Raw genomic sequence first — 13,122 nt, 5'->3', positions numbered from 1 at the left:
ACGCAAAAGATGTTTCAAAATATTAATCCTGAATGAACATCAACTCTATTTTGTAGGGCAGCAGGTATTGAGATTTTTGTCTTTGTGAACATGCTGCTTAATTTTAGAAGGTTCCCAATAGATGATACCAAATTAATTTGAACATCTTTTTTGCAAATAAACATCCAAAAGTAGTCACTAATGCAAAATCAAATGTTTCTGTCATCCAAAAAAATCACAAGAAAATTTTATTTAAATAATAGAGGAAACCAGATGGCTTTGGCAACATTTTGGTGCCCTATCTACTATTTTAGAGATTAGCCAGTGCATTCATGTAAATTGACACTGTTATGACAGAGCTAGCATATATAAAAGGTTATTTTGATTGTCTTGCTAAATTTGGCTGTCATGGTATTTGAAAGAGAAATGGTGAATCTATGCTTACTGTTAGTGCATTGTTTTATTTGATACCTTCCATTTATTGAGAAGAATAAGCTAATAGCCCGGAATGTTTACTTCCAAACAAGAGCAGTATGGTTTTGCTTTTTGAGCCCAAAGTTCCCATTTTTTTGCACACACTCTGGAATAAATACAAGTGAAAGTTTTGATTTGGGCAACCCCAGCAAGACTGCAGTTATTGCCTGTTGCCCTGAGATCGATAATAGAAAATGCTGAAAACTCTTAGCAAGTCATGCAACATCTATGGAGAAAGGGAAACATTAAGGGCCGTGATTTCGAGCTCCAGGGTGTCGTAACTGGGGTACCCCAAAGATGTGATGAGGAACCCCCACCCGAAGTTTGCAGGTACGGTTTGCACAGCAACTGCCTGGGAAGTGCAAATATCTGTGGTACCTATGTGCAGTTCCCCAAGTGCCCAAACCCCCCCACATTGTGGGCACATGATTACTGCTCCCAAGTGCCCGAACCCCCCCCCCCCAAAGCGCCTCACCCCCCCACTCCTGAGTTCCCGGCCTCGTCCACCCCCGAGGGCCCGACGCCCACCTCTCCCGAGGGCCCGACGCCCACCACCAAGTGCCCGAATCCCGCCACTCTTAATGACCAACCTGCCCAACCCCCAAATGTTCTTGATGTCCTCTGAGGCTTTTTTAAAGTTCATTTATGGAATGTGGGCTTCACTGGCTGGGCCAGCATTTATTGCCCATCCCTAGTTACCCTTGAGAAGGTGGTGGTGAGCTGCCTTCTTGAACTGCTGCAGTCCATGTGGTGTAGGTACACCCACAGTGCTGTTGGGAAGCAAGTTCCAGGATTTTGATCCAGTGACAGTGAAGGAAATGCGATATATTTCCAAGTCAGGATGGTCAGTGACTTGGAGGGGAACTTCAAGATGATGGTGTTGCCATCTGTCTGCTGCCCTTGTCCTTCCAGGTGGTAGTGGTCGTGTGTTTCGAACGTGCTGTCGAAGGAGCTTTGGTGAATTCCTGCAGTGCACCTTGTAGATAGTACACAATGCTGCTACTGTGCGTCGATGGTGGAGGCAGTGAATGTTTGTGGATGTGGTGCCAATCAAGCGGGCTGCTTTGTCTTGGATGGTGTCAAGCTTCTTGAGTGTTGCGGGAGCTGCACTCATCCAGGCAAGTGGGGAGTATTCCATCACACTCCTAACGTGCCATGTAGATGGTGGACAGGCTTTGGTGAGTCAGGATCACACGATTCCTAGCATCTAACCTGCTCTTGTAGCCACAGTATTTATATGGCTAGTCCAGTTCAGTTTTTGGTCAATGGAATCCCCCTCCCGCCCCCAGGATGTTGATAGTGGGGGATTCAGTGATGGTAATGCCATTGAACATCAAGGGGTAATGGTTGGATTCTCTCTTGTTGGAGATGGTCATTGCCTGACACTTGTGTGACACGAGTGTTACTTGCACAAGCCTGGAAATTGTCCAGGTCTTGCTGATTTGGGCATGGACTGCTTCAGTATCTGAGGAGTCACGAATGGTGCTGAACATTGCGCAATCATCAGTGAACGTCCCCACTTCTGACCTTATGATGGAAGGAAGGTCATTGATGAAGCAACTGAAGATGGTTGGGCCAAAGACACTACCCTGAGGAACTCCTGCAGTGATGTCCTGGAAGTGAGATGACTGACCTCCAACAACCACAACCATCTTCTTTACTTCTCTACTAGGTATGACTCCAACTAGTAGAATATTTTCCTCCTGATTCCCATTGACTCCAGTTTTGCTAGGGCTCCTTGATGCCACATTTGGTCAAATGTAGCCTTGATGTCAAGGGCAGTCACTCTCGCCTCACCTTGAGAGTTCAGCTGTTTTGTCCATGTTTGGACTAAGGCTATAATGAGGTCAGGTGCCAAGTGGCCCTGACGGAACCCAAACTGGGCATCGCAGAGCAGGTTATTGCTGAGCAAGTGCCGCTTGATAGCACTGTTGATGACCCCCTTCCATTACTTGGCTTATAATTGAGAGTAGTCTGATGGGGCAGTAATTGTTCGGGTTAGATTTGTCCTGCATTTTGTGTACAGCACATACCTGGGCAATTTTCCACATAGCCAGGTAGATGCCACTGTTGTAACTGTACTGGAACATCTTGGCTAGGCACGTGGCAAGTTCTGGAGCACAAATCTTCAGTACTATTGCCAGAATATTGTCAGGGCCCATAGCCTTTGCAGTATCCAGTACCTGCAGCCGTTTCTTGATATCACATGGAGTGAATCGAATTGGCTAAAAACTGGCATCTGTGATGCTGGGGACCTCCGGAGGAAGCCAAGATGGATCATCCACTCATTACTTCTGGCTGAAGATTGTAGCAAATGTTTCAGCCTTATCTTTTGCACTGATCTGCTAGGCTCCCCCATCATTGAGGAAGAGGATATTTGTGTAGCGTCCTCCTCCAGTGAGCAGTTTAACTATCCACCACCTTTGACAACTGGATAGAGCAGGAGTGCTGAGCTTAGATCTGACCCCTTGGTTGTGAGATCACTTTGTGTTCTATCTTTCACTTGCTGCTTATGCTGTTTGGCACTCAAGCAGTCCTGTGTTATAGCTTCACCAGGTTTTCACCTCATTTTTAAGCATGCCTGGCGCTGCTTCTAGCATGCCCTCCTGCACTCTTCTTTGAACCAGGGTTGATCCCCTGGTTTGATGGTAATGGTAGAGTGGGGGATATGCCAGGCCATGAGGTTACGATTGTGCTCGAGTACAATTCTGCTGCTGCTGATGGCCCACAGCGTCACATGGATACCCAGTCTTGAGTTGCTAGATCTGTTCGAAATCTATTCCATTTAGCACAGTGGTAGACAGTGGAAGGTATCTTCATCGTGAAGGTGGGACTTCATCTCCACAATGACTGTGCAGTGGTCACTCCTACCAATACTATCATGGACAGATGCATCTGTGGTGGACAAGTTGGTGAAGATGAGGTCAAGTATGTTTTTCCCTCTTAGAACATAAGAACAATAGGAAAGTGTATAGACCATTTGGCCCCTCGAGCCTGCTCCACCATTCAATAAGATCATGGCTGATGATCTTGTGTTTCAATTTCCACATTCCCATCCAACCATGATAACCTTTGATTCCCTTGCCTAATAAGAATCTATCAACCTCTGCCTTAAAAATATTCAATGACCCCGCCTCCACCACCTTCTGAGACAGAGTTCCATAGTTGCACAACTCTCTGAGAGATAAAAATTCTCCTCATCTCTGTCCTAATTTTAAAACAGTGCCCCCCTAGTTCTGGACTCACCCATAAGAGGAAACATCCTTTCAACGTCTATCTTGTCAAGGCCGTTCAAGATCTTGTACTCTTCAATCAAGTCTCCACTCACTCTTCTAAACTCCAGTGGAAACAAGTCCAGACTGTCCAACCTTTCCTCATAAGGCAACACACTCATTCCAGGTATCAATCTAGTAAACCTCCTTTGAATCGCCCCCAACGCATTTACATCCTTCCTTAAATAAGGAGACCAAAACTGCACACAGTTTTCAAGGTGCGGTCTCACCAGTGCTCTGTATAACTGAAGCATATCATCCTTACTTTTATGTTCAATCCCTCTCATAATAAAGGATAGCATTCCATTAGCCTTCTTAATTACTTGCTGTACCTGCATACTAATGTTTTGTGACTCATGAACTAGATCCCTCTGCACCTTAGAACTATGCAGCTGCTCTCCATTTAAGTAATACTGTGCTTTTTTTATTCTTCCTGCCAAAGTGAACAACTTCACATTTTCCCATATAAAACTCCATTTGCCAGATCTTTGCCTACTCACTCAACCTATCTATATCCATCTGCAACCTCCTTGTGTCCTCTTCACAACATACTTTCCTACCTATCTCGGTGTGATCTGCAAATGTAACTTCTATGTCTTCACTCCCCCTCGTCTAAGTCATTGATGTAAATCGTAAGAAGTTGAGGCCCCAGTTCAGACCCCTGTTTGACTCCACTCGTCACATCTTGCCAATCAGTAAAAGACCCATTTAAGCACACACCCTCTGCTTCTGCCAGTCAGCCAATCTTCTGTCCAGGCTAATATGTTACCCCCTACACCATGTGCTTTTATTTTCTGTAATAATCTTTGATGTGGCACCTTATCAAATGCCTTCTGGAAATCCAAGTACAATACGTCTACAGGCTCCTACTGCGTATATTACTCTTTGAAAAAAATTCCAATAAATCAGTTAAACGTGATTTACCTTTCACAAAACCATGCTGACTCTTCCCAATTGCCTTCAGCTATTCTGAGTGCCCAACTACAACCTCCTTAATGATCAATTCTTATTACTTCCTCATGACAGACATCAAGCTAACTGGCCTATGGTTTCCTGTTTTCTGCCCCACCCCTTCTTGAATAGAGGGGTTATATTTGCTACTTTCCAATTTGATGGAACCCTTCCAGAATCTAGCAAACTTTGGAAAACTAACATCAATGCATTGACTACCTCATTAGCCACCTCTTTTAAGACCCTAGGATGTAGTCCATCGGGACCCGGAGACTTGCCAGCCAGCAGCTCCTTAAATGTCTGCCACTGCTCCTCTATTGATCTATCCTCTAGCCTCATTTCCCAGTTCACTTCAGCTAGCTCAGTTTTCATCCCCAAATAGTTGCCTTTATTTATGTTTAAGATACTAGTCTTAGACCCACTCTTCCCCCTTTCAAACTGGATCTACAATTCAGTCATATTGTGGTCACTGCTACCTAGCGGTGCCTTTACTCTGGAGGTCATTAATTAATCATGTCACATTGCACAATACCAAATCTAATTAACCTGCTTTCTGGCTGGTTCCAGAACATGCTGCTCTAAGAAACTATCTCAAAAGCATTCTAAGAACTCCTCATCCAGGCCACTCTTGTCGGTTCCCTAACCATCTGCCGCAGACCCTGTCTAGCAGCTATGTCATTTAGGACTCAGCCAGCTCAGTCAGTAGTGGTGCTACCGAGCCACTCTTGGTGATGGACATTGAAGTCCTCCACCCAGAGTAAATTCTGCATCCTTGCCACCCTCAGTGTTTCCTCCAAATGGTGTTCAACATGGAGGAGCACTGATTCATCAACTGAGGGAGGGCAGTACATGGTAATCAGCAGGAGGTTTCCTTGACTTGATGCCATGAGACTTCATGGGGTCCAGAGTTGACGTTGAGGACTCCCATGGCAACTCCCTCACAACTGCATACCGCTATGCCGCCACCTCTGCTGGTTCTGTCTTGCCAATGGGACAGGACATCTCCAGAGACGGTGATGTTGGTATCTGGGACATTATTTGTAAGGTATGATTCCATGAGGATGACTATGTCAGGCTGTTGCTTGACTGGTCTGTGAGACAGCGCTCCCAATTTTGGCGGGCTTTGCAGGGTCGACAAGGTTGAGATTGCCATTGTCATTTCCAGTGTCTATGTCAATGCCAGGTGCTCCTGTGATGAGAATAAGATTTGGTGGTACACTCATCTCTGTTTTTTGTTGTCAGGGATGGAAGGCTGGTACCAGGTTCCAGCATCTCTTGTGGCTTTGGCATGCCAGCTAGGACTTGCAGCTTATGCACAGTTTTTGCAGTGTAGACCTGCTGTACCATAATCAGAGCCGGAGGTAGAGGCTTCTCAGACTGCTAAACATTCTCATCACCTGTTCCACTGGAGCCATCATGGTTACCTTCTTAGTGGTTGGCTAGTCTGACGTTTGAGGATATTCCAGGACCTGTAAAAAGAATGGACAAATCTGCACTGAAGTCCCATCAGGACACTTCTTTTGTTTTGAGTACTCGGAAACATGCAGCTCTCTTTGGTTAATTACAGTGATTGTATTGACATCATCTGCTGTTTTGAGGAGATCCAAGGCCACACAGGCACCCCTGCTCCGGAGAGAGAGAGGCTCGTTATGGATGACATACATCAGCTCGAAGATCTGCCTGCCACCATACCTCATTGGTTTCAGGATCATACCAATGACTGGAAGCCAGATTCCTCCGGTCCTTTAAATTGGTGTGTCCGTTGTTCGAAGCCAGAGTTCTTTCAGCCGACAGGACTGTTATGCTGGCTCCTATATCTAATTTAAAATGTGTTAGATGACCATTACAGAAATGTCCGCATTCCAAAATGAGGAACCAAGACCCTTGAACTCACCCAAGAAGCATGGCTATGTGTCTTCTGGGTTTGCAGACTCAACCTCGTGGATCATCTTTTGGCCTTCCATGCGTCTCAGAGTTTTTGCCTTGCACAGTTTGTCATTTTGTCCCATCCTATTGCATTGAAAGCATTGGGTTGCACTTTCAGGACACTGATCTCGCCTATGGGTGCTGTTCGCTCCACAGCGCAGGCATGGCCTGTTCCGGTATTGCTTTCCCTGAATTTGTGTCCCTGTGCCTTTGTGGCTTAGCAAAATGAACTGAGGGTTAACATTTGCCCAATGTTGTTTTCTCTCCTCTTAAGATTGTCCTGTACTGCTAATGGGGTTCTACATGTCCAACTATCTGGGTTACCTTTTCCAGAGTTAGATCTTCCTTTGACAGGTCTTCAGACTTTTTATTTAAACTGAAGTGATGCTGTATCTTAAGGATTTTTTCCTCCAAAATCCCCAATTTTGAGATTGGGCTGGGCCTTGGATTAGGCCGAATTGACTTGGAAGTGTGGAATTTGATCCATGTTAAAAAATTTTGAAGGTGTGTGTTCAGCTTTAGGAGCAATCTGAATTTCAAGATGGCATTGCCGTTCACTCAGAAACAAAGGGATTTTTCATGCTTGCTGGATTTTGCGGGCTCTGTACATGACAATGGTGGTGGTATTCAAAAAAAATTAACAATGGCTGCCTGGATTGGCTCCCCGCAGACTTCTTTTTTTCAGCGTTTTACTTTTCAGACTCACGAGTCTGTTGAATTGGTGCTTCTGCTTGCTTTTTACTGAGCTGGTCAGTAGCGACATTCTCAAAATATTTAATTCTTTCTTTTTTTGGACGATCTCAGACACCACGTGTTCAAGCTTTGACTCGGGGATCGGGTTTAGCGGCAGGTTTCTTACCAATGGCACTTCTGACATTGAATTACTTTAAAGATTTCTCAAGACTTGCTGCAGCCTGGAATTTTAAAAAATTTAGCTCACTATTGCAGGTTCTGTTGACTCTGCACACTGAAGCTGGACTTCCAAAGGAGATTCAATGGGGTCTTCTGCTGCAGTATGGAATTCTAAATCCTGCCTTCAGCTCCCAAGTCTTTTTCTGGAATCTTTTCTGGCGATTTTTCCTCCGCTTCTCCTGGAGCTTCTTTTAGGCTAGAGTGCTTTGTTGAATTTTCTCTCAAACCAGTATTTTGGTTTGTCTTTGCATTTTAGATTTTTTTATCTGGGTTTTTATACCATTGTTGCCTCCATGTTGTGGAGTGTTTGTTACAGATCAGTATGCCTTAAAGAAGTCTTTGTAGTCTTCTGTAGGTTAACTAAGTTTTTACTAACTCCCAGAACTATTTTCACATGTATAGTAAGCTAGGAGCTGTCTCCTGCTTAGGTCTACACATATCTCTGCTCAACACACACTGACCCCTGTGTCTGGGTGATGTGCCTTCTTACGTTGCTGTCTGAGCGGTACTGTACTCAGTCCTACATTAACCCTATTTGTGCCAGACCTTTATACTACATTTCTCTCTCCATGGATGCTGCGTACTGAGTGTTTCCAGCATTGGTGTTTTTAGTTCAGGTTTCCAGCATCCACAGTATTTTACTCATGTCCAACGATGAACATTTGACTCTGCTTTCTTGCTATGTGAACTTCAATTGTGGTGTACTTGAAGTATGTTTTTCTATAACATAACGTCCCCTCATGGATACATGCATGCATGGTTATACTGAGTGAAAAAGCAGTGTTAACTGTCATTATTGACATTTATTTGTGCCCTTTTCAATCTGATAACTAAGAGCAAATTTTTAAATATATTTTAACGTTTTTGTTATTATGTTCTTGATAGTTTGTTGCAGCAATACAGGTAGTGTGTATTTAGAGCTGGCATGAGGATGCCCCAGGCAGGTTATGGTAGTGAGTTATGGTTCTGTGTTGGTATTTTGCTCTGTTTCATTTGATTCATCACTATAGGTGTGGTCCTGCCACTACTATATGTCTGTTGATTCTGTGGTTAAATTGAGTAATGCATATCCTCTTTGTTGAGGAGAATTGTGAGGGTGATGCGTTTCAGCGTGCCAGAGATGGTAACCATATTTTCAAGGTTTTCTTTGGGAGGGGAAAGTAATTAAGTAAAAGTGACCATCTTGTATTATGTTGTGTGTAAAAAGTATTCAGTATTCCAGGCCTCTTTTAAGACATCACAGAATTGTGATGTTACACATATTTATGTTTAACTGAGTTTTATTTAATTAAAAGGACACCTGGGTCAGCAAGGACTGAAGAAAGAATCTTCAGTAGCTGTAAAAAACATGGCTGCAGTGATAAACAAGTTCCTCGAACAGGCTTTTCAAGAAGGTAAGTGTCCTTGTAAATGGCACAATGAAGGAACTTTCTTGCTTAAGTTTTGAATCCTGTTGAACACTGGATCATGTGACTTCGATGATTGCTTGTATACTACGCAAATCCTGTTTATTAAATCATTAATAGAAGAAACTGGAACGGCTTATCTCTGTTAAAAACTAAGCTTAAAATCAGTATGATCAGTCTCCAGGGCAACCAGGGTTGGGCAATAAATGCTGGCCCAGCCAGCGAAGCCCACATCCCATGAATGAATTAAAAAAAAATTTTAACCTCCCACCCCATTGATTATTCAGTCTTGTTTTCTGCATTGTTGCATGGTGCACTTTCTGAACCGATGTTGCTGTATGTCAAAAGCAGATAACATTTCACATTTTATTTGCAAGAAGGGCTTCGGGCAGATTTTTTCCCAGTGGCAGGGTTTCCTGCCTTGTCACCAGAGAAGTCAGCAGAGAATGCTTTACCACTAATCAAGGCTGTCCCACAGCCATTTAATGCTCATTTGGGCGCAACATAAGAACATAAGGAATAGAAACAGGAGTAGACAGGAAGTCCCACCCCCAGCTGCCAGCCAATATGATTCAAATGGGTCAAAATCATGGAATTCCCTACTGACAGCATTGTCAAATGCCTCTTGGACATTCTTGGGAGTTTTGAGGTAAGCTTCTGCTGTAGTAGGCTCCTTCATGAAGGCTGTGAGGGTTCAAGTAAAAGCCTGATCACAAACTTCTAAAGGGCAACAGGGAATGGCAATAATTGCTCACCTTGTAAGTGATGTCCATATGCCAAGGCTGAATTTTTAAAATGATAATCAGATGGCTATGTAAAAGAAAATGCAAAACTTGATTTAACTTTACCATGGAAGAGCAGTACCTTTAAAAGAATAATGACCTAAGTGCAAGTGAGAGTGCATTTTTATCATTAAACGAAATAAAGACTTGCATTTACGTAAGTACCTTTTTGTCTATCAAATATTTCAAAGTATTTCATGTAAAGTTAATTATTTGAATAACAATGACTTATAATGGAGGTAAATATTGTGAGCATTTTTCACACAGGAAGACCCCACAAAACAACCATGAATATAACTATTGGATAGGATTAGAGAAAGAGACCCTGCCATTCTTTGAATAATGTTGTGATATTCCCTAACATTCATTTAAATCTGAGACTAGGGTCAATCAACAATTTCAGAACTGATTTTTATCAACAAAGGCTATTGTGGGATATGGAACCAATACAGGCAAATAAAGTTAAGATACAGATCAATTATTACCTAACGGATTAACTGAAAAGGCTTGAAGGGTTGAACATGTGGTAAATATAGTACATATTCCTTTGTAGCACCCTGTCTGAGAATTTCTCTTTGCTCACTGAATGAGGAAATGTCTTTTTTCTTTCTGAAATGGGCATATCTTGGGATTGTTTTATTGTTTACTGCAAATGTTTATGTGCATTTACTCCTGATCCTATGTTCCTAATTATATGAACAAGCATGCAGAGCCTTCATTTAACATCACATTCCAAGAACAGTGCTTCCAATAATACATTACTTAATAGAGTCGTAAGCCTTGGAATGTTTCTTGAAGCTACAACCTTCGCAATACGAAAAACTGAATCAAATTGATGTCTAGTATGTAAACTAGTTTACACCAATCTAATTGTGGCATTAAAAGACACTCCACTGGCAGCTATTTAAGCATCTCATTAATACTGCCTATGCCCTCTCCTTGGAAAATGGAAAGTAAATGTACTTTTTCTTGAATAGATGCCAGGCTCTTGAAATTAATTTACAGCACATTTTCTATGTGCCTGTGGTCACTAATTTGATTACCTTGGAAAATGAAAGTTGGAATTTCTACACATATGACTTTGGGCAGCAAAAATATATATACAAACATTTTTTCAGTTGTAGGAGACAGAGTTTGGTGTTGCCATTTTTATGCATTAATGAAAAAATATTGGTTCTAAATAAGCTTAGCAGCAATGTTCATTTTTTGATTATTCATGTTTCCTCAGTATGTTATGTTCTTTAGGTAGGAAAGTAAGTTGGGAAGAGGACATATGGAAGCTACAAAAAGATATAGATAGGTTAAGTGAGTGGGCAAATACCTGGCAAATGGAGTATAATATGAAAAGATGTGAAATTGTCCATTTTGACAGGAAGAATAAAAGAGAAGCATGTAATCTAAATGGTGAGACATTGCAGAGCTCTGGGATGCAACGGGATCTGGGTGTCTTAGTGCATGAATCGCAAAAGGCTAGTATGCAGGCACAGCAAGTAATTAGGAAAGCTAATAAAATGTTATCAATTATTGCAAGGGGAATTGAATACTAAGGTAAGGAGGTTTTGGCTTCCGTTATACAGAGCACTAGTGAAACCACATCTGGGGTACTGTATCCAATATGGGTCAACTTATTTAAGGAAGGATGTAAATGCATTGGAAACAGTTCAGAGAAGGTTTACCAGACTAATACCTGGAATGGGTGTGTTATCTTATGAGGAAAGGTTGTATCTAGGCTAGGCTTGTATCCATTGGAGTTTAGAAGAGCAGGAGGCGACTTGGTTGAAACATACAAGATCCTGAGGGGTCTTGACAGGGTCATTGTGTAGAGAATATTTCCTCTTGTGGGAGAATCTAGAACTAGGGATCGCCCATTTAAAACAAAGATGAGGCAAAAAAATGTTTTCTCGGAGGGTCATGAGTCTTTGGAACTCTCTTCCAGAAAAGGCAGTGGAAGCAGAGTCTTTGAATATTTTCAAGGCAGATGTGGATAGATTCTTGGTAAGCAAGAGGGTGATACGTTATCAGGGTAGGCAGAATGCAGATTCGAGGTTACTATCAGATCATCCATGATCTTATTAAATGGCAGAGCAGGCTCAAGGGACCGAACTGCTGCTCCTTGTTCTTATGTTTATGTATTTGCATCTCCTGTTCATTGCAACATTTGGAATATCATAATATAATCAAAAGAGTTAACATGGTTTTATAAAAGGGAAATTGTCTTTCTCACACATATTGGAGTCCTTTGAGGATGTAACAAGCAGACTGGATAAAGGGAAACCAGTAGATTTGGGGTATTTGGATCTCTAACGCCATTCAATAAGGTGCCACACCACAACACACAATATAAGAGTTCATCATGTTCAGGGTAATATAGCATGGATAGAGGATTGGCTAACTAATAGCAAAGAGAAGGACAAATGGATCGTTTTCAGGTCGACAAATTGTAACTAGTGGTTTGCTACAGGCATCAGCGCTGGGGCTTCAACAATTTGCAATCTATATTAATGACTTGGATGAAGTGACAGAATATATTGTAGCCAAATTCACTGATCATACCAAGATAGGTAAGAAAGCAAGTTGTGAGGCAGACACACAGAGTCTGCAAGGAGAAATAGATAAGTTGTGAGTGAGCAAACATTTGGCAGATGATGTACAATGTAGGAAAATGTAAATTTGTTCACTTTGGTGGGAAGAATTAAAAAGCTAAATATTATTTAAGTTGAGAGACTGCCAAATGCTACAATACAGAAGGATTTGGGTGTCCTTTTACACAAATCAAGAAAAGTTAGCATGTAGGTACAGCAAGTAATTAGGCAAATGGACTGTTGGCCTTTTTGCAAGGGGATGGAACATAAAAGTAGGGAATTCTTGCTATAACTGTACAGGGCATGGGTAAGACCATACCAGAGTATTGTGTACAGTTTTGGTCTCCTTACTGAAGGCAGGATATACCTCTAGTGGAGTCAGTTCAGGGAAAGTTCGCTGGGTTGATTTCTGGGGTGAACAAGTTTTCTTGTGAGAAAAGGTTGGTCAGGTTGGGCCTATACTCATTAGAGTTTAGAAAACTGAGAGGTGATCTTATTGAAACAAATAACATTCTAAGGAGGCTTGACAGAGTAGATGCTGAGAGGATGTTTCCCCTCGTGAACTAGGGGTCTAAGTTTGAAAATAAGGGGTCTCTCATTTAAGACTGAGATGATGAGGAACCTCTTCTCTCACAAGATCATTAGTCTTTGGAATTCTCTACCCCAAAGAGCAGTAGAGGCAGGTTCATTGAGTATATTCAAGGCTGAATTAGACAGAGTTTGATTTACAAGGGAGTCAAGGGCTATGGAGGCAGGCTGAACAGTGGAGTTAAGGACACAGTCAGATCAGCCATGAACTTACTGAGGAGGCTGTACGGGCCAAATGGCCTACTCCTCC

General features: G+C 42.3%; 1 protein-coding gene across 1 annotated transcript in view; it reads left to right on the top strand.

The window, feature by feature from the left end:
- The window catches only part of ice1 (KIAA0947-like (H. sapiens)), a 152,251-nt gene that overhangs the window by 135,408 nt on the left and 3,721 nt on the right, over window positions 1-13,122 (top strand). The window contains exon 18 of the mRNA XM_041183929.1: window positions 8,810-8,908. Within this exon, the coding sequence (XP_041039863.1) occupies window positions 8,810-8,908 (99 nt within the window). The remainder of the gene's footprint in view (window positions 1-8,809; window positions 8,909-13,122) is intronic.

This window comes from Carcharodon carcharias, chromosome 3 (assembly GCF_017639515.1).
Source record: "Carcharodon carcharias isolate sCarCar2 chromosome 3, sCarCar2.pri, whole genome shotgun sequence".
NCBI classification, from domain to species: Eukaryota; Metazoa; Chordata; class Chondrichthyes; order Lamniformes; family Lamnidae; genus Carcharodon; species Carcharodon carcharias.
The sequence above is the reverse complement of the archived record's forward strand: the minus strand, read 5'-3'. Positions and strand labels throughout refer to the sequence as shown.